General features: G+C 46.5%; 1 protein-coding gene across 1 annotated transcript; it reads right to left on the bottom strand.

Annotated features, from left to right (window-relative positions):
* Positions 1 to 6,043: 6,043 nt before the first annotated feature.
* Positions 6,044 to 13,102, bottom strand: LOC114704370 (zinc finger protein 689). Its single transcript, XM_028885570.2, has 3 exons — positions 11,861 to 13,102; positions 11,551 to 11,664; positions 6,044 to 7,764 (listed from the first exon to the last, which is right to left on the bottom strand). Exons 1-3 carry the CDS (start codon positions 12,066 to 12,068, stop codon positions 6,509 to 6,511), a joined length of 1,578 nt encoding a protein of 525 aa, XP_028741403.1. The 5' UTR covers positions 12,069 to 13,102; the 3' UTR covers positions 6,044 to 6,508.
* Positions 13,103 to 19,465: the final 6,363 nt, after the last annotated feature.

The raw sequence follows: 19,465 nt of genomic DNA, 5'->3' as shown, positions 1-19,465 counted from the left end.
GAGAAGAGAGGGAAAGCGGAGGTGTGTGCACCTCAAGGCGGGGAAGGGGCAAAGGTGGAAGAGAGGAAGAGGAGGGGTTTTTACTTAAAATGAGGCTTTGATGTCAGGACGCAGGGCGGCACCAAGGCACGTGGGATTTCAAGGGGCGGGTCAGATATCAACAGCCAGCTCTCCCCCGTCTTTACCACCAGGGGGAGCTCTCCAGCATTGCCCTGGCTAGTTCACCCCTTGCATTGATGATCAAGGGGTGGAGTCAGTCCTGCCCCCCATACCCCTCCACCCCCACTTCCTCACCCCCACCCCACCCCCGCTTTCACATCCTCGGGGTCTGTTCTCCTATTCCTACACCTTCAGGGCCAGCTCTACTGTGATGCGCAAGGTGCAGAGGTCACTCTCTTAAGTGCTGCACTGATGAGGGCCAGAGACAAGTCCCCCGATCCTATGGCCTCAGGGCCAGTCTCCCACATGTGGTGTGGGGGGTGTGATTTCTCCCCCACCCGAGCTGCCACATGACAGATGAGTAATGGGGACAGCTCTCCCATGCTCACAACTTTGGGGCTGCCTCACCCACACCTTCGCCAACAGTGTTGGTTCTATTGTCTGCCTAGGCAAGGTGCATGACCTCAGCTTCTTAGACTGCTGTCTCCTCACTCTGACCCGTGAGCAAATAAATATCATTAGGATACGTTTATCTAGTCAGGTTGGCACAGCATGCGTCAAGACTCCAAACACACAAAACTGCTCTCATTGCCTAAAATATCTTAAGGGTTTGGAAGTCATTCTCGGGAGCAGACTGAGTACTGGTCTTGAAGATGAGCTTTCTTTGGAATGTGCAGGCTTTGAGCAACCCACATCTGCTGAGTTCACTCTGCAGAATGCAGCAGCATTCGAGAACTTCAGATTTACAATCAGTTTAGATCCAATGCCCAATGATCACTGAAAAGTCTAGTTATTTACCCTCTTCTAACACTGAGGCACCGCAGTTAAGTGGCTGCAATGCCTTTTGCAAGCTGGAAAGACACACAGCATGCTTTTTGCCAAAGTAGCATAGTCCTTTATGAAGGGAACACATCCTCCCCTCATTCATAGAATTGCAATGTGGCTCAGGTTTAGAATACAGAATGCCTACTTAGCCTGAACAAGGTACTGGGTTAATTCCCAGGATAACATAAAATAAAAATGTTGGGGGGGGGGCAGATATTCTAGACCTGTGGATGGCTCAAATGTGAGAGCAGGACCTTGCATTTTTTTTTCCTGCCAAACTCTGATGTGTGGGGATGTCACAGAGGAACATTTCCTAACATCCATTTTGTTGTTTGGGTGTTTTCCAGTACTGGGGTACCCAGGGCCCGCGTCACTACTCCCCCAACACACACACACACACACACACACACACACACACACACACACACACACACACACACTTTGACATGAGAGTCTTATCATGTAGCCGAGGCTGGCTTTGGACTGATGGTTCTGCCTCCCTCTGTCAATGCAGCTGGAAGTATCTGGATTATAGGTGTCCATCACCACACCAGGTTTTTCTTTTCTTGCAAACATAGATGGGAATGCACATACCGTGCTTATGATGGCTGTTCTTGGTTGTCAACTTGACTATGTCTGGAATGAACTATAATCCAGAAAAGGGCACACTTGTGAGCCGGATCTTGAAGCATGAAGATAACATGCCTTTGATCCGGACACTGAGACAGGAAGACGCAGGCTTTTCATCTGGATCTTGAGGTAGGATGACACACACCTTTAATCCAGATCTCGAGGCAGGAAGGCACACCTTTGATCTGGGCCACACCTTCTTCTGGAAGCCCATCTAAAGACAATGGAAGAAGGAAGGGTTCCTTCTTCTCCTGCTTGCCCTCACCTTGTCAGCACATCCATTCCTTCACTGGCATGGAACCTGCTTCTTCGGGATTCCAACATATACAGAAGACCAGCTCAGACACCCAGCCTCGTGGGACTGAGCAACTACTAGATTCTTGGACTTTCTATTCACAGCTAGTCATTGTTGGACTACAGCCTGTAAGTCATTCCAATAAATTCCCATAATACATGTACACACACACACACACACACACACACACACACACACACACACACACGTTGCGAAGTGTCACGGCACAGGCGTGTGGGTTCATGTGGATCTGTGGAAAAAAAACTCAGAGGTACCTTAAGAATGAATTTAGCCTTTTGCAGCTGCAGGGGGGATCCAGTCTCTAAGGACTGAAACACTTGCCTTCACCTAAAGCATTTTTATTTTTCTCTGTATTTACAGTTTAGCCAGTTGATTTCCATATGTTCAAAACCTGAAAGGAGCTACCAAAAATAGAATGCCAAGTGCAAATTCCTCAACTCATCAGGTACCACGGTTTTACAGGTTTCCTGAACCAAGTATTGCATAGGTCTTTGTATTCTTGGGAGACTCTGAGACAAGATTCACATAGGGCAACTAGAAAAACAAAAGGTGTCTGCTAAACAAAAGATGGATTAGGGCTAGGTGCTACTCTCTGGAGGCGGGCCAGGTGTAGCCCAAGGGAGTGCAGCCACACACATACACATATAGAGAGAGGTTCATTCCCTGAGTTTTGTGATTCTACAGAACCCTGACTAATACAATGCTTAATGCAGTGCATGGCACATCGGAAACACCCTATCAGTGTGGTGTTGCTACAGTTGGCTGCAGACTACAGTGCATCAGTGAATGTAGTGTGCAGAAAATAGAATGCACTGTTGTGGTGGTATTGTGTTCCCTGAAATATTGTGCACCCTAATAAACTTATCTGGGGTCAGAGACAGAACAGCCACAATATTAAACATAGAGGCTAGGCAGTGGTAGCACATGCCTTTAATCCCAGCATTTGGGAGGCAGAGCCAGGCAGTAATCCATGTGTTCAAGGATACAGCCAAGCATGGTGACTCATGCCTTTAATCCCAGAAAGCGATCCTTTAATCCCAGGGAGTGGTGGTACAAGGCAGAAAGATATATAAGGCGTGAGGACCAGGAACTAGAAGCATTTGGCCTGGTTAAACATTTGGACTGGTTAAGCATTCAGGCTTTTGAGCAGCAGTTCAGCTGAGACCCATTCTGGATGAGGACTCAGAGGCCTCCAGTCTGAGGAAACAAGACCAGCTGAAGATCCAGCGAGGTGAGGTAGCTGTGGCTTGTTCTGGTTCTCTGATCTTCCAGTTCACCCCAATACCTGGCACAGGTTTGATTTTATTAATAAGACTCTTTAAGATTACTGCTACACACTGTTGCATAAGAAATTTACCAGGCCGGTGGTGGTGGCACACGCCTTTAACCCCAGCACTGGGGAGGCAGAGACAGGTGGATCTCAGTGAGTTTGGGGCCAGCCTGGTCTACAAAGTGAGTTCCAGGACAGCCAGGACTGTTACATAGAGAAACCCTGTCTCAAAAAAAAAAAAAAAAGAAAAGAAAAGAAAAAAATTTATCAGAAACTAAATGGAGACAGGACAGAAGGAAAATTCTTTCAAAAATTGTTTTAAAGACAGATCTTAGTATGTTTATAGGCTAGAGAGTATGTGTGCAAGACAAGAGGACTCTCGTAAATCTAGGAAGAAAAAGAGTAAATATTAGCTGGGTGATGGTGGTGCACACCTTTAATCCTAGCACCCAGGAGGCAATGATAGGCAGATCTCTGTGAGTTTGAAGCCAGTCTGGTCTACAGCGTTCCAGAACAGCCAAGGCTAAACAGAGAAACCCTGTCAAAAGAATAAATAATAGAAAGTGTCAAAGTGGACAGAATCCAGGCACAGCTCTCATTGATGAACTTTGCACATGGAGGACTCCCCCAGGAACTGATGAGAACAAGTACACTAGTAGGGGACCTGGAGAGGGCAGCGGGGTGTGGATAGTCTCTTGACACCTTGTGGTCTTTGGTGGACAAAAGGTACTTATTGCTAAGAATATCTGTTGACATCAGAAACACCAGAGGAGCAACTGAGGTTGGCGTAGGCAAGGAATCGTGGATCACAGCCCTTCTCAACAGCACTGTGATTTCTTCCATGTATTTTATAGAGAATTTATTGGGAAGATGCTGGAACCCTCACTGAATAAGGGGCCAGAATTACATTTGGAATGGACCCTGGCAATGAAGAAGCCTGTAACATTCTTACCCCTGCTCTCCATGGACATGATGGAAGTTAGCCGTGATGGCTTTCAAGGTTTGTTTTGTTTTGTTTTTGTTTTTTTCAAGGCAGGGTTTCTCTGTGTAGCTTTGCGCCTTTTCCTGGATCTCACTCTGTAGACCAGGCTGGCCTCAAACTCACAGAGATCCTTCTGCCTCTGCCTCCAAAGTGCTGGGATTAAAGGCGTGCGCCACCCCCCACCCCACCCTCACCCCTTGTGGCTTTCAAGTTTTTAAGTTACAACCTGGGCCTAGAAGCACTGTAAAATTCCTGTATGAGGAATGACTTCACTAGTCGGTGGTAATGGATAGAGGCACTTCCAACAATGGAGACTTGGCAGACATCCTAGGTCCTGGCTAGGGAAAGGCAGGGTCCTTGGGCTAAGGGATTCAATCTCCATCATAACAGTGAATTTCTTCTCAGTCAAAGAACTAGATTCACATTTTGTGAAGAGTAATTCCAGAAGGAGCAGAATTTACCCATTAAATATTTTAATGAAACTATCTGGCAAGGCCCCTGCCCAGAGGGCACTCATTATCCACGAAGAAACAAACGGTTACAATCAGCTTGCTAAACATCTAAACAAAAGTAATAACAAACAACGCATTCCATCTGCTCCCCACCTAATGCTGAGATCAGATGCACTATAGGAAGAAGCAACCACAGGAGGATGATGTTGTTGGAGTATTATAAGTCATAGAGATTCCACTTTGGTGCAGCTGCTGAGGGCAAAAAGTAGCAAAGTTTTACTGAGCACCTGATTAGGTGGGTGCCTTGAATGACCTCACTTTAATTACGAGCAAAAGCTGAATGGGGCCCCATGGAAGGTTCCATGCTGTTTCCTTATTTTGGTGAAAACCAGGGAAAAAATAAAACCCAGTTCCCAGGGATTTTCCCAGCCACTAGCTACCTGCCTCAGGCTCCTGTCCCCTCTTGCTGCTAGAGTCCAGTCCCCCATTTTTTTCTTAAAATCAAACCTCTTGCTGGGCGGTGGCGCATGCCTTTAATCCCAGCACTCAGGAGGCAGAGGCAAGTGGATCTCTGGATTTCTGTGAGTTCAAAGTCAGTCTGGTCTACAGAGTGAGTTCCAGGACAGCCAGGGCTACACAGAGAAACCATGTCTCCAAAAAAACAAAAAACAAAACAAACAAACAAAAAAAGGAACAATCAAACTGCTCGGTTTACTGTGCTGATGCCTCAGACCCAACCTGAACTAATTTTCGGAATGTGGTGGAGATTTGGTTTTATCACATCTCTAAGAAGAAATCTTAGGGCGTTTAGAGGTCTGAAACCCAACAAATACTCTGGCATCCCCCATGTCAGTGCCCAGTTACAACAGACTGGAGGAGTCCACGGTGCATACCACGGTACTGTTGTTTTCCTATGACCCTTAACAAGAGGCACTGAAAACAGCACGCTTGGAGATTTCACATGTGGGAACTGAGTCACTCTTCAAGAATGACTGACCAAAGCTGGAGGGATGGCTCAGTGGTTAAGGGCACTGGCTACTCTTCCAGAGGGCCTGGGGTTCGACTCCCAGTATACACGTGGTGGCTCACAACTCCAGTTCCAGGGAATATGATGCCCTCATGTGGCCTCTTTTGGGCACCAAGCCCAAACACCGTGCATAGACAGACATGCAGGCAAAACACTCAAACACATAAAAATAAATAAATCGTTAAAATATGTATATACACCTTTAAAAAAAAACATTTGAACAGAGCCAGATGTGGCGGCACCAGCCACCACAACTATTCAGAAGATTGAGGTGTGAGAATCACTTAAGCCACAAATTAAAGACCACTTGAGGCAGTGAGACCACCATCACACACACACACACACACACACACACACACACAAAACAAACTTGGGCACAAAGTACTTGTGATTAGGTTTTCTGAAGAGCCACCATGTGGATAAAGCACTAAACATATTCTAGGCCAAGTTTTCAAAGGAGAATGCAGTATATAGCCTTCTAAAAATTAGCACCATCACAAGGAAATGACCTGCCACGTGAGGTAGTGAACTCCAGTCAGTTTTCAGCAATGACCGATCACTTGGCAGGGGTGACTTTTCACAGGACATGGAAACAGACAGCAGGGGAGATTCTGCCCTCTACAAACGCGGTTCTCCTGCCTGACTGTGACCTATACACATGAACTAAGAAGGCAGCTCTGAGAGGCTGGGGGAAGACACCCACAGTATTTTAAGATGGGTTAGCTTGGAAAACTTTAATCAAATGGTGTCACCTCTCCTGGGAACTGTTCTAGACATGCTGTAAGGCAGCCAGTGTGGTGGAATAACACTGGAGTTCCGGACGTGGAGCCGGGCGGGGACCAGGGCTTTAGCTCTTCCCGCTCTGTATGACCTCCGAACCCCTGCATAAGTGACCTCCCACAGTCTTCGTCACGCTAAAGGGCACACTCCTCCTCTGGCCAGGCCCTGCTAGAACAGGTCTAGGGCTGCCATTGGGGATGTGCGGGCTGCTGCACTTGTGGACAGCGAGAGACCACCTCTGCCGGAAGCACCGGCCACACTCGAGGCAGGGGAACGGCTTCTCCCCGGTGTGCAGAAGCTGGTGCTGAGCCAGATGGCTCCACTGGGCAAAGCGTTTGGAGCACAGGTCACAGGCATAGGGCCGCTCGCCCGAGTGCACGCGCCGGTGGCTGGCCAGCAGCGAGGGGTAGGCAAAGCGGCGGCCGCAGTCCTCGCAGGCATGCAGCTTCTCCTCCGTGTGGGTGCTGCGGTGGATGGCCAGGGAGCCGCTCCTCCGAAAGGCACGGCCGCAGTCCGGGCACGGGTAGGGCTTCTCGCCCGTGTGCAGGAGCTGGTGCTGGAGCAGCGTGCTGCGCTGGGAGAAGCGGCCCTCACAGTGCTCGCAGGCGTAGGGCCGCTCCCCAGAGTGCACGCGCCGGTGGCTGACCAGGCGGGAGGAGGAGGAGAACCGGCGCTCGCAGTCAGGACAGGGGTAAGGCTTCTCCCCTGTGTGGATGCGCTGGTGGATGACCAGGGCAGTGCGCTGGCGGAAGCGGCGGCCGCACTCGAGGCAGGTGTAGGGCTTCTCTCCCGTGTGTGTCCGCTGGTGGATGGCGAGCAGGGATGGGTAGGCGAAGCGACGCCCGCAGCTAGGGCACTGATGAGGTTTCTCACCCGTATGTGTGGTCCGGTGATTGGCCAGGGACCGGCTCCGTCGAAAGCAGCGGCCGCAGTCAGGGCAGTGGTAGGGCTTCTCGCCCGTGTGTATGACCTGGTGCTGGGACAGGTTCTTCCGCTGGGAAAAACGTTTGCCACACTGGTCACAAACGTAAGGGCACTCGCCAGAGTGGGCCCGCCGGTGACTCACCAACAGGGACGGGTAGGAAAAGCGGCGCCCGCAGTCCGGGCAAGGGTAGGGCTTCTTCAGATTCTGGGCGCATTTGTGGCTCTCCAGGGCGGGGTGGTCAGGGAAGGTACAGCCACAGTCGGGGCAGATAGGGCCTCCGGATGTCTGCCTGGGAACCAAGCGCGGTTTGCTGGGCTTCCGCCCTCGCTTCCCCTTTCGGGGGGCCTCCTTAGGTGGGAACACTTCCTTCTCCTCATTCTTCTTTCTGGTTCGGGTTTCTACCGGGAAACAGAGAAATTAAATACTGGACTCCTATGCTTGCCTAGTAACGGTAAAGGTTCCAAGAGCAATCCACTCAGATCCTGTCAGCTGTTGGTGTCAGTGAGCCAAGGGTGGCCTGCAAATGTGGAAGGCATGTAGAGCTCCTCATCCACCTCATGTAAGATGGGGTGGGGGGTTAAGCTGTTTTTTTTAAAGATTTATTTATTTATTATGTATACAGAAGACGGCACCAGATCTCATTGCAGATGGCTGTGAGCCACCATGTGGTTGCCAGGAATTGAACTCAGGACCTCTGGAAGAGCAGCCAATGCTCTTAACCTCCGAGCCATCTTTCCAGCCCCCTAAGCTGATTTTTAAACAGTGTCTGAGGGCTGAGGGTTGGCTTGGTTGGCAGAGTGCTTGCCTGGAATTCATGAAGCCCTGGGTTGCATCCTGCACCACATGAAGTGGTTCATCCTTGGCTACATAGCTTTACTTTACTAAGATGCACGACACTGTCCTTAAAAACGATCAAACACAAAACCTTGCATGTTTTTATAGAAGGGGGTAGCTCTATGGGGTACACAGAAACCTTTGTCCCTACAACCTTGTAGAAACTGTTCCTTTCTTCCAGTATTTGGGGGTTTGTTTGTTTAGATAGGGTCCCAACTCACTATGTAACGGGGGGGGGGGGGGGGGGATGACCTTGAACGTCTCATCCTCCTGCTTCCAAGCGCTAACATCAGAGCAGGTACCACACCTCATTTATGCAGTGCTGGAGATCAACCCTGAACATGCGCATGGGAGGCGGCATTCTACCCAGGGGGTGGCACTCTAAGGTAGCCTTACAAGGTTTACGGTGCAGTACAAATACATACAGTCTCCCCACACCTTCCCTACGTAAAAGGTGACACACAGCATAGAACTTTGCACACTTTACTGCACTGTCCTTTTTCCCACTTAGTGTGTATTCTAAGGATCTCTTCATGAAAGGTGGTGACAGGTCTCCTGGAACTGGACTTATAGACAGTTGTAAGCTGGGATCTGACTTCAGGGCTTCTGGAAAAGCAGGAAGTGCTCCTAACTACTGAGCCATCTCTCCAGCCCAGAATTTGCTTTTTTTTTTTTTTTTTTTTTTTTTTTGGTTTTTCAAGACAGGGTTTCTCTGTGTAGCTTTGCGCCTTTCCTGGAACTCACTTGGTAGCCCAGGCTGGCCTCAAACTCAGAGATCCGCTTGCCTCTGCCTCCCAAGTGCTGGGATTAAAGGCTTGCGCCACCGCCTCCCCGCCTCAAAATTTGCATTTTAAAAGCATTCCTGTATTTGTTTTATGTCAACTTGACACAAGCTGGAGTCATTTGGGAAGAGGGGACCTCGATTGAGAAAATGCCTTAACCAAGTTGGCCTGTGGTCCATGTTTGTTCATTAGTGATTGATGTTGGAAGTGCCCAGCCCATTTTTGGTGCCATCCCTGAACAGGTGGCCTTGGGGTATATAAGAAGGCAGTCTTAGCAAGCCACGAGAGAAAGAAGCCAATAAGCAGTCCTCCATGGCCTTCGCTCCAGTTCTTGCCCTTGGCTCCCTTTGATGATGTCCTGTAATGTAAAAGCATGAGGGAATGAACTCTTCCATCGCCTGGCTGGTTTTGGTCACCGTGTGTATCACAGCAATAGAAACCCTAACTAAGACAGAGTGGCTCCGGGAGGGGTATTGCTGTGACACACCTAACCACGTGTTCTGAGGAGGAGGGTGCTGGCAACTTTGAGCAGGAAAGCCGAGTGCTCAGAGTGCCGTGGGCTATTCCGTGGGAGCTTAGGAGATAACGCGAGAGCAGTGCCAACGATGGAGGCCTGGCGTGTAAAGTTCCGGGGAGTCTGAGACTCCTTAAAGACTACCAAGACCATTTATGTGAGGATGTGAGGATGTGAGGATGTATGTATGTATATATGTATGTATTTTTTTGGATTTTCGAGACAGGGTTTCTATTATTCTGGCTGTCCTGGAACTCACTCTGTAGACCAGACTGCCTCTGCCTCCTAAGTGCTGGGATTAAAGGCCTGCACCACTACCACCCGGTTACATTTTTAATTAAGAAGCACTAAAGAGAAACCTTTGCTTAGCTAGGACAATTAATGCTGGTCAGCTAGGTCTGAGAAATCAGCATGATTAAAAAAAATACCAGTATCACCAAGGATCATAAATCTGGGAGTATTTCCTCAAGGTCAGCACACAGAGCTGTGGTCCATTATGGGGCCAAGGCTGCATCTCACACTGGCAGCTGAACTTGGTTATGTGTAAGTTCCCTAGGTCATATTACTTCTGGAGGCGTAAAGGGTCATGGAGAATAACGATCGCTTGGCACTTTGACAGGCAAGCAGAGACCACTGGGGAATGTGCAGCTCCAGCTGAGGTAGAAACCTCATGACTGAAGGGGTCAGGGAGGGACACTGAAGCTTGGGAGGATGTGGCAGGGTCAGTATCTCTAAAGGGGGCCCAGAAGAGGAGATGGGTGAAGGCGTAGCCCCAGCGTTTTGCAGATACCATTTACCACAGCAGACCAAGCACCACCCACAGCAGCGGCTGTGGAGCCGGCTTCAGCTTAGTTAAGCCGCACGTCCAGTGGGTGACAGTCACAGAAACGCCACTGCCAAGCCCCCCGGACCCCAAAGATAGGGAATCTCACAAGTCTGACCTTGAGAGCTTCATACTGGCGGGCTTTCGTTTTGCTTTGATTTTATTTGATTGATTTATTCTATTTGGAATAAGAAAGTATGCAACTTATTGTTCTTATTATTACTTTTACAGGAACCTGTATTTGACTTTAGAGAGATTTTGGATATTCTAGAGAAACTTTTTGGAAGAGAATTTGGACACTGTAAGGGGACCCAACTTTTGGAGTGTCTGAATTGAGACACTGGTATGAACTAGAAAGGGAAGGTTGTGGTTAACAGGATGTGTCTGTGTGTCAAGTTGAAAAGGGGTCAGTTGTGCTGGATGGCTTTATGTCAACTTGACACAGCTAGAGTCGTGTAGGGAGAACTCAACGGAGAAAATCCCCTCACCGGACTGGTCTCTGGGCAAGCTTGCATTTCCTTAATTAGTGACTGACGTGGAAGGGCCCAGCCCACTGTGGGTGGTGCCATCCCTAGGCAAGTGTTCTTGGATATATAAGAAAACAGGGGAGGAGCCAGTCAGCAGCCTTCCTCATGGCTTCTGCTTCAGTTCCTGCCCTGGAGTTCCTGCCCTGACTTTCTTTGATGATGGGCTGTAATATGAAAATGTAAATTAAATAAACCCCTTCCTCTCCAGGCTGCTTTTGGTCATGTTGTTTATTACAACATAGAAACTTCTGACTTCATACAACTCCCAAATATGCAGCCGCTGGTCTAGAAGCACTTTGGGATCCACGGCTGTAACCAACGTTAAAGACCTTGGAGTGTATTTCATGCAGTAGTTCACAGCCTAGGCGCACACTCAAATCAATGGGCCTTTTCTTTTCCTTTTTAAATTCAAGAGTGAACCAGGGATTCGAGAGCTGGCTCAGTGGTTGAGGGCTCTTCCTACTCGTCAAGAGGATCCGAGTTCGGTGCAATGGAGGCTAGGTCCCAGACCCTGGGACGCTGGATCTTTTTTCAAAGCTCAGTGACTCATTCATGTCAATGGAAGACTGCAGGGAGTTAGTTTGCTAACTACAGTACACGCAACTCGGTCACCCCTAACCAGGCCAAAATTCAAGCTTGGGTCGACAGAGTTTAGGGAGTCAACCACGAGGGCTGCAGGGTCTCGGTGGGCATTTTTCACTCACTTCTCTGGAAGGTCGCCCATCTCCGGTACTCCTGCGGATCTAGGGCGGCCGGTTCCCAGTCATCGGTATTTCTTTCCAGCCAGGAGATGAGAGCTGGTGTGGGACCTGCACATCCTGGGGAAGGAGAACCAGTCAGGGCTGGCCTCGGGAAAGGATGCTAAAAAAAAAAACACATGACGAGGCTCTGCCCCCACCCCTAACCAGCCGGTGGCAGGTCAGGACCCTGGGTCCCTGCCCCGACGCCACCCCGCCCGCCCTCAAGCTCCACCATCCCTTCGGCCCCGCGTCAGCCGATGGGGCCGGGCCTCACCGAGCGCGCCCAGGAGGCCGTAGGTCTCGCGCATCACCTCCCGGTACAGCAGCCTCTGCGCGGGCCGCAGGCAGCCCCACTCCTCCGGGGAGAAGTACACGGCCACGTCCGCGAACTTCAAGGCCCTTGGCCTCCTGCCCCTCCTCCTCCGAGGAGGTCCGGCCTCTCCGGGTGCCCGCGCGGGGAGCGGAGCCGAGGGTGGCGCCATCGGACCTAGGAGCCCGGCCGGGAAGGCCCGGAGGACAGCGGCCCGCCGCAGACCACACCGCTATTCAGGAAACCCGCGCTGCAACTTGGGTGAGAGGCACCGGAAGATGCCTTCGGGGAAGATGGCGGCGCTGCTCCTGCGCCGCCGCTGCCTGGAACACAGGCGGCCTCCAGCTATCGATTTTATTGACCCGAGCGCCATGCCGGCTTCTTAACCTCCCTGCCCTCAAGTGTGATGGCGCGGCGAGATGGCTTCATGCCTACTTTTTCCCCCCTTGCCTATTGCACTCGTTCATTGGTCGGTAGCTGAAGATCGGACGTTCTGATTGGGTGGTGGCAAAGGCGGCGCGTTTGAATGAAGCCAACGGATTCTTAAGGGCAAGAAGGTGGAGGGAGCGTCCCTAAATAGGTTTTGAGAAGTGTGGGGAGTAGGAGGCTCCCCTCGATGTTCTCTAGTGTCTGTTTGCCCTAGCTGGAGAAGACGCTTCTACATGTCTCCCTAGGGAAAGTCACAAAGCGTCAACAGGGATCTGTTGAACAGCTGCTTTCTATGACCATAAAGTAGTCACAGCCTGGAATTGTGAAAAGTCCCAGGAAAGAAGGGAGCAGTGATAACGATTTGAGGCACAAATGGCACTTCTGGTAAAACTGAATGATTGTAAGGGTAAATTGACTAACCTTGTCCCCGGGGCAGCTCCCAAGTAGTCTATAGAAATGAATGACCCACCTTCCAATGCTTTAGGAAGTTTGACTTTTGTTTGGAGGCGAAACTAATAGCTTTGTGCTTACTCTTTCTTTCCACATTTTTTTTTCTTTTTCCGGAGCTGAGGACCAAACCCAGGGCCTTTGGCAAGCGCTCTACCACTGAACTAAATCCCCAAACCTGGAATGCACATTTAATTGCTAGGGGGAACAAAAACAAATGGCTAGCTAGTCCTTTCACTTGTAAGGAAGCAGGAAGTCACGTCTCCGCCGTTGCCTTCCTAAATAGTGCAGTTGTGCCATCAGCAAGTTCCAGGATAGCATGGACAACACAGTGAGAACCTGTTTTTGAAGGAAGGGTATGTAGCCCAGTGGTAGGGCATTTGCCTAGCATGCATGAGGCTCAAGTTATATATATATATATATATATATATATATATATATATATTGTTTTTCGAGACAGGGTTTCTCTGCATAGCTTTGCGCCTTTCCTGGAGCTCACTTGGTAGCCCAGGCTGGCCTCGAACTCACAGAGATCCGCCTGGCTCTGCCTCCCGAGTGCTGGATAAAAATATTTTTAGGGGGCTGGAGAGATGGCTCAGAGGTTAAGAGCACTGACTGCTCTTCCAGAGGTCCTGAGTTCAATTCCCAACAACCACATGGTGGCTCACAACCATCTGTAATGAAATCTGGCACCCTTTTCTGTGTACATAATAAATAAATAAATCTTAAAAAATATATATGTATTTTTAAAAATGGATAACCAGGACTGGGTGTGAAACCAAACCCTTGTATAAATATCAGGACAAACTGTAAGGAAGATTGCCCACTGTAGAGACGTGTGGAGGAGATCCACACGTTAAGAGGCCACACAAAGATGTCTGTGCTTTTGCTGTTGAGAGCCAACTTAAGACCTGGAATTCTAGAGTAGATGTTGTCTGAAACTTACTGTCTAGAGTCCTTATGTGGATAATTATCACAAGGCCACAGCACAAAGACCTGAATTTAATTACCTGTACTGCCCACTCCCCAAACAAAACAACAAGAAACATAAGACAGCTGGGTGTGGTGGCACATGCCTTTAATTCCCAGCACTTGGGAGGCTAAAGCTGGCAGATCTGAGTTTGAGGACACCCTGGTCTACATAGTGAGTTCCTGGCCAGCATGGGCTACCTCAACAAACAAACAAACAAAAACAAAACCCCCACAAATCTTGATCATCTTGCTCAAAATCTGTTATGCAATGAAGGAATGAAATCTGAACCTGGGATGTCTTCTCTGTAGCACTAACAACTCTACATTGGGCCAAAAGCCTTAAGACAAATTTCTCCAGAACTGGAGAGATGACTCAGTGGTTAAGAGCCCTTGTTCGTGCAGAGGACCCAAGCTCTGTTTCTGGTACACTCATGGTAGCTAACAACCATCTGACATCGTGTCCTCCACCAGCATCAGGCACACCTGTGGTACACAGTCAGGCAAAGCACCCCTATTCATAAAATAAATATTTTTACAAAGATTTCCTCCATGGTTCATGCTCAGTGAGTGTCAGTGCCTAGAAATGCAGCCTTAAATGTTAGCACACTCTGATTTTAGACTGCCTGGACCCAGACCTTTGCCTGAGGGATCACCTCACCATAAACCCAGACTAGGACAAGCAATATCCGTCCTAGGAAGAAGTAGAAAAACTACTTATTAATGAAAGCAATGATTGCCTTTTCTTCTTTTCCAGGCAGGGCCTCATGCTGTCCAGGCTGGCCTCACATTCACCATGTAGCTGAGGATGACCAAGAACTTCTGATCCTTCTATGTCTTAACTCCTGAGTGCTATAATTAAAAGTATGCATAGCACTGGGCTGGAGAAATGGCTTAGTGGTTAAGAGCACTGGCTATTCTTAAAGAGGTCCTGAGTTCAATTCCCAGGAACCACATGGTGGCTCCCAACCATCTGTAATGAAAACTGGCGCCCTCTTCTGGCCTGCAGGCAGAACACTGTATGCAAAATAAATAATTTGTGTGTGTGTGTGTGTGTGTGTCTTTTTCAAGACAGGGTTTCTCTGTGTAGCTTTGGCACCTTTCCTGAAACTCACTCTGTAGATCAGGCTGGCCTTGAAGTCACAGAGATCCGCCTGCCTCTGCCTCCTGAGTGCTAGGATTAAAGGCATGTGCCACCACTGCCTGGCCATAATAAATAAATCTTTTAAAAAAATGGTGTGCGCCACCACTGCCTGGCTTCTATGTTTAATCTAGTGGCTTTTTCTATCCTCTGATCTTCAAGTAAAATTCATTAGGGTATACAATATATCACATTTCCCCTTTTTTTGTCTAAAATAATAAAAGGTTATAACTAATATAAGAAAAAGTATGTACAATGAGTATATATAATATATACAGTCAAGAATTACATTAAGAATGTCCAGTCTATAATTTTTATTTTATTTTTTTTTTTATTTTTTTTGGTTTTTTGAGACAGGGTTTCTCTATGTAGCTTTGCGCCTTTCCTGAAACTCACTTGGTAGCCCAGGCTGGCCTCAAACTCATAGCCATCCGCCTGGCTCTGCCTCCTGAGTGCTGGGATTAAAGGTGTGCGCCACCATCGCCCGGCATAAACATTTGACAAAAATCCAATCCAATGTAAAATATTTAAAACTAGTAGTTGCTCTTTAAAAGAAGATTCAATAATCTACCTTTTTATCTTATCATATCCATAACCTCCCTTTTTTCTTTTCAGAGTAAATTCAATAATCTACCCTTTATCCTATCATTTTTATATCTTTTTTAGAGTATACTCAATAATCTACCTTTTATCATATCTATATCCTCTTTTTTTCAGAGTAGATTCAATAATCTACCATATTATCCTATCATTTCTATATAATATGTTTCTATATTATATTGCCCTTCTTTTAGGAAGAGATTGGCGAATTTTTAACCAACTCCTAAACAAAGACAAACATCCATAATCCATTTTTTGGGAATGTGGGTGTGGATTTTAGGCTATTTCCTGCTGATTGGGGGCAATAGTAGTCTTATGAGGATACAAAGAAAATTTAGAATTATGGACAAGTCCTGACTGGAGTAGTCTGTGAGGCTGTATCTTCTCAGTAGGCCATCTCGATATTGTCCTGATCAGTTTGTAGTCCATAGCCGATCTTGGGGTGGTGTTTGTCAGCTTAATGGCATTATCATTATCCTGTTGGAATTGTTGTGGGGTCCCATCATCTTTAAATTTTATTGTTTTCCAATTTACACCTTTTAGCAAGTTAATTTCCATATCCCCAAACCTCTTATCTAAGTTCCCCAAAGATACAATGCCAAATGTAAATTCTCAGTCAAGAATTACCCGTGATGTTCTGGGTTCTTCCTCAACCAAGTTTTGCATAGGCTTTGCACCTTCAGAAAACTCTCAGACAAGATTTTTGTATATTGTATACAAATTTTGTATATTGATACAAATTTGAGATTTTTTTTGTTAGAACATACTGTATACAATTTGCTAATCTTGTTCAAGGTATTGTACCTATACAACTCATTTAACAATGTAATGCAAATTGCTAGTCATTGAAAGTTATTATCAACTAATTAGGATATAAAGAAATGCAAGTTAGTAGTTAGTTACCTATTACAATGAACTTGTAATACTACGTATGTTTTCAAGGTCAAACAGAAATATATTTTAAATAGACAGGTCATCTTTAAACACTTCAGAGATCTACAGAATATGGCATTTAAGATGTTTTAATAACATAAAACATAGGAGACATGTCTGCTCCTTGCAAAGAAGATAATGGGCAGTGAAGAAACTCTTTATGGAGTTTTCTTTCTTTGTGGCAAGTTAGCCACTAGGCAAGAAAGTGCCCTCCCCTCGACTGCTGACAGGATGCTGTCCAAAATGGATGAGCAGGACACAAAAGAAAGGACTGCCGAACCTTGCCAAGACAAGGTAGGAAGGCCCTTCAGAATATCCTGCTTCACAGAAAAGTCTATCAGATATGCTAGGCCTGTAGGCCAAAGATGAATGCCCCAATGTTACAGAGTAACCTTGGGTAACTCTCTACGCAGCCAGCTATTTCTGTCATTTCTCACATTTTTTGGAAGTCGCTTGTTCGAGACTGCTTACTTAGTTAATATAATTGCCATGTCAGGTCTCTGAGGGAGTTGAAGATTAGATAGTTATAGTTTTCCTTGTTAACAAATTCAGAAAAGAAATTCACTAAAGAGGTATAAAGTGTATAAGTTTGAAAGACATCAAAAGATAGTTTTGGGTTGGTAATACAAGTTAGGATAGAAAGTGAATTAGGTACAACATTTTGGACTCACCAAAATAGGATAGATATGGAGTATTTTCTCTGCTCTGCCATCACTTTCTTCCTAGTGCTGGGATTAAAGGCGTGTGATTCCCAAATACTGGGATTAAAGGTGTGTGCCACTACTGCCTGACTCTGTTTCTCCCCTAGACTGAGTCAATCTCATGTAGTCTAGGGTGGCTTTGAACTCACAGAGATCCAGACAGATCTCTGCCTCTCGAATGCTAGGATTAAAGGTGTGTGCCACTACTGCCTGGCATCTATGCTTAATCTAGTGGCTTGTTCTGTCCTCTGATCTTCAGGCAAATTTTATTAGGGTATACAATATATCACCACAAAGATGTGTTACATTTATTTATGTAAAGATGTGTTGCTGTTTCACCTTACCTGCCTAAGGTACCTGATTGGTCTAATAAAAAGCTAAACAGCCAATAACTAGACAGTAGAGGGGTAGGTGGGGCTTGTGGGCAGAGAGAATAAATAGGAGGAAAGAAGAGAAGAGAGAAAGAAGAGAGAATGAGGGAGAAAGAGAGGGATAGATACCAGGGCCACTCAGGCAGCCACCAGACAGACAGACAGACATGGAGTAGGACATACAGAATGAAAGAAAGGTAAAAGCACCAATGCAAAATGTAGATGAAAAGAAACTGGTTAAATTAAGTTATAAGAGCTCGTGGGAAAAGCATAAGCTAAGGCCAAACATTCATAACTAATATTAAGTCTCCATGTCTCTATAGGGAGTTGGTTGGTGGCCCAAAAGAAAGCCTGCTACAGAGATGCTCTACTGGTGATTTAACTATGGGCAGCGCGCCTGCCACAGCAACTCCTGCAGCCATGCATAGGCATGTGTGCGTGCAGGTGGCAAGTAGGGTTTGGCACACCCTACACAGAATTCGTCTTCTCCCCCACTCCCCTCCTGCTCAGCTACAGGCATATTGACTTATGCCTTTCTCCAAAACATATCTTTCATTATGAGTTCTTTCACAGCCCCTGACCTATGCCAGCCACAGCCACATTTCTGAAACCGACCTGAAGGATGAAACCTGGTACAGGGACTATCCAGGAAATCTCCACGACTTTCACCTCTGTTTTGCTAGACAGGTGAACTGGAGGGCTTTCAGGGCATCTATCTTCTTGAACCTTTCCCCATACCTGGTACAAGTTAAGGGTTGTTGTAGGCAGAGTTCTCCTGTCTCAGCAGTGCTCCTAAATAACCACACGAAAACTTAATAATAATTGTAAATGCTCAGCCAAAACTCAGGCTTATTCCTAAGTAGCTCTTACAACTTAAATTAACCCATTTCTTTTAATCTACATTTTTGTCACATGGTGGTACCTTTATTAGCACAGCATATTCATCTCCTGCTCCCTCTGTCTGGCTGATGACTTCTCTGACTCTACATTTCTTCCTCCCAGCATTCTCAGTTTGGCTCTCCTACCTAATCTTTTCCTGCCCAGCTATAGGTCAGTCTTTATTAACCAATGAGAGTAATACATATTCACAGTGTACAGGATTGTTCCACAGCATTTCCTCCTTTTTGTCTAATTAAAAAAGGAAGGTTTTTAACCTTAACATAGTAAAACAATATGTAACAAAAACAGTTATCAAGTAAGAATTACAGTTAAAATATTCATTTGCATTTGGAAAATTCAGAGAAAATACCCTATTATCTTTGTGAGTCTAAAGTTTTATACCTAATTTACCTTTTATCATAACTAAGGAAAACTTTAACTATGACTGTCTAATCTTCAACTCTGTCAAAGATCCCAGAAGGGTGAAATGTTACCTAATGACAGGGACATCAGGCTACCTGGACAGTCACCCAAACTTCTTCTGTAACATTGGGGCATCTGACTTTGGCCTCCAGGCCTAGTATATCTGACAGACATTTCTGAGAAGCAGGGAAATCTGAAGCACTTTCCTACCTTATCTTGGCAAAGTTTGGCAGTTGCCTTTCTTGCATCCTGCTAGTCCAGTTTGGACAGTAACTGTCAGCAATTGAGGCAAATGCAGTTTTTTTGCCCAAATGGCTAGCTTTTGACATAAAGAAAGCAAACTCCATATGGAAGTTTTTTGATACCCATCATCTTTTGAAGTAAATTGGTGCTGCCAGGAGCAGACATGTCTCATTGTCATGAAAAGCCTTAGGTTATTAAAACATTTTAAATGCCATATTCTGTAGGTCTTTTGAAGTATATGAAGACCATTTATCTATCTAACTGTATCTGTCTATGACCTTGAAAATATAACTTGACTATAAGTTTGACTTATAGTCATATAGATAACTAGTTATTAATCTGTATTTCTTAATATACATTGTTTTTAAATGAGTTTCATAAATACAATACTCCAAACAAGAGTAGAAACATACATATATTATAACAAAATTAA

Source organism: Peromyscus leucopus, chromosome 1, assembly GCF_004664715.2.
Source record: "Peromyscus leucopus breed LL Stock chromosome 1, UCI_PerLeu_2.1, whole genome shotgun sequence".
Lineage (NCBI taxonomy): Eukaryota > Metazoa > Chordata > Mammalia > Rodentia > Cricetidae > Peromyscus > Peromyscus leucopus.
Note: the sequence above shows the minus strand (reverse complement) of the source record. Positions and strands in the feature narration are given on the sequence as shown.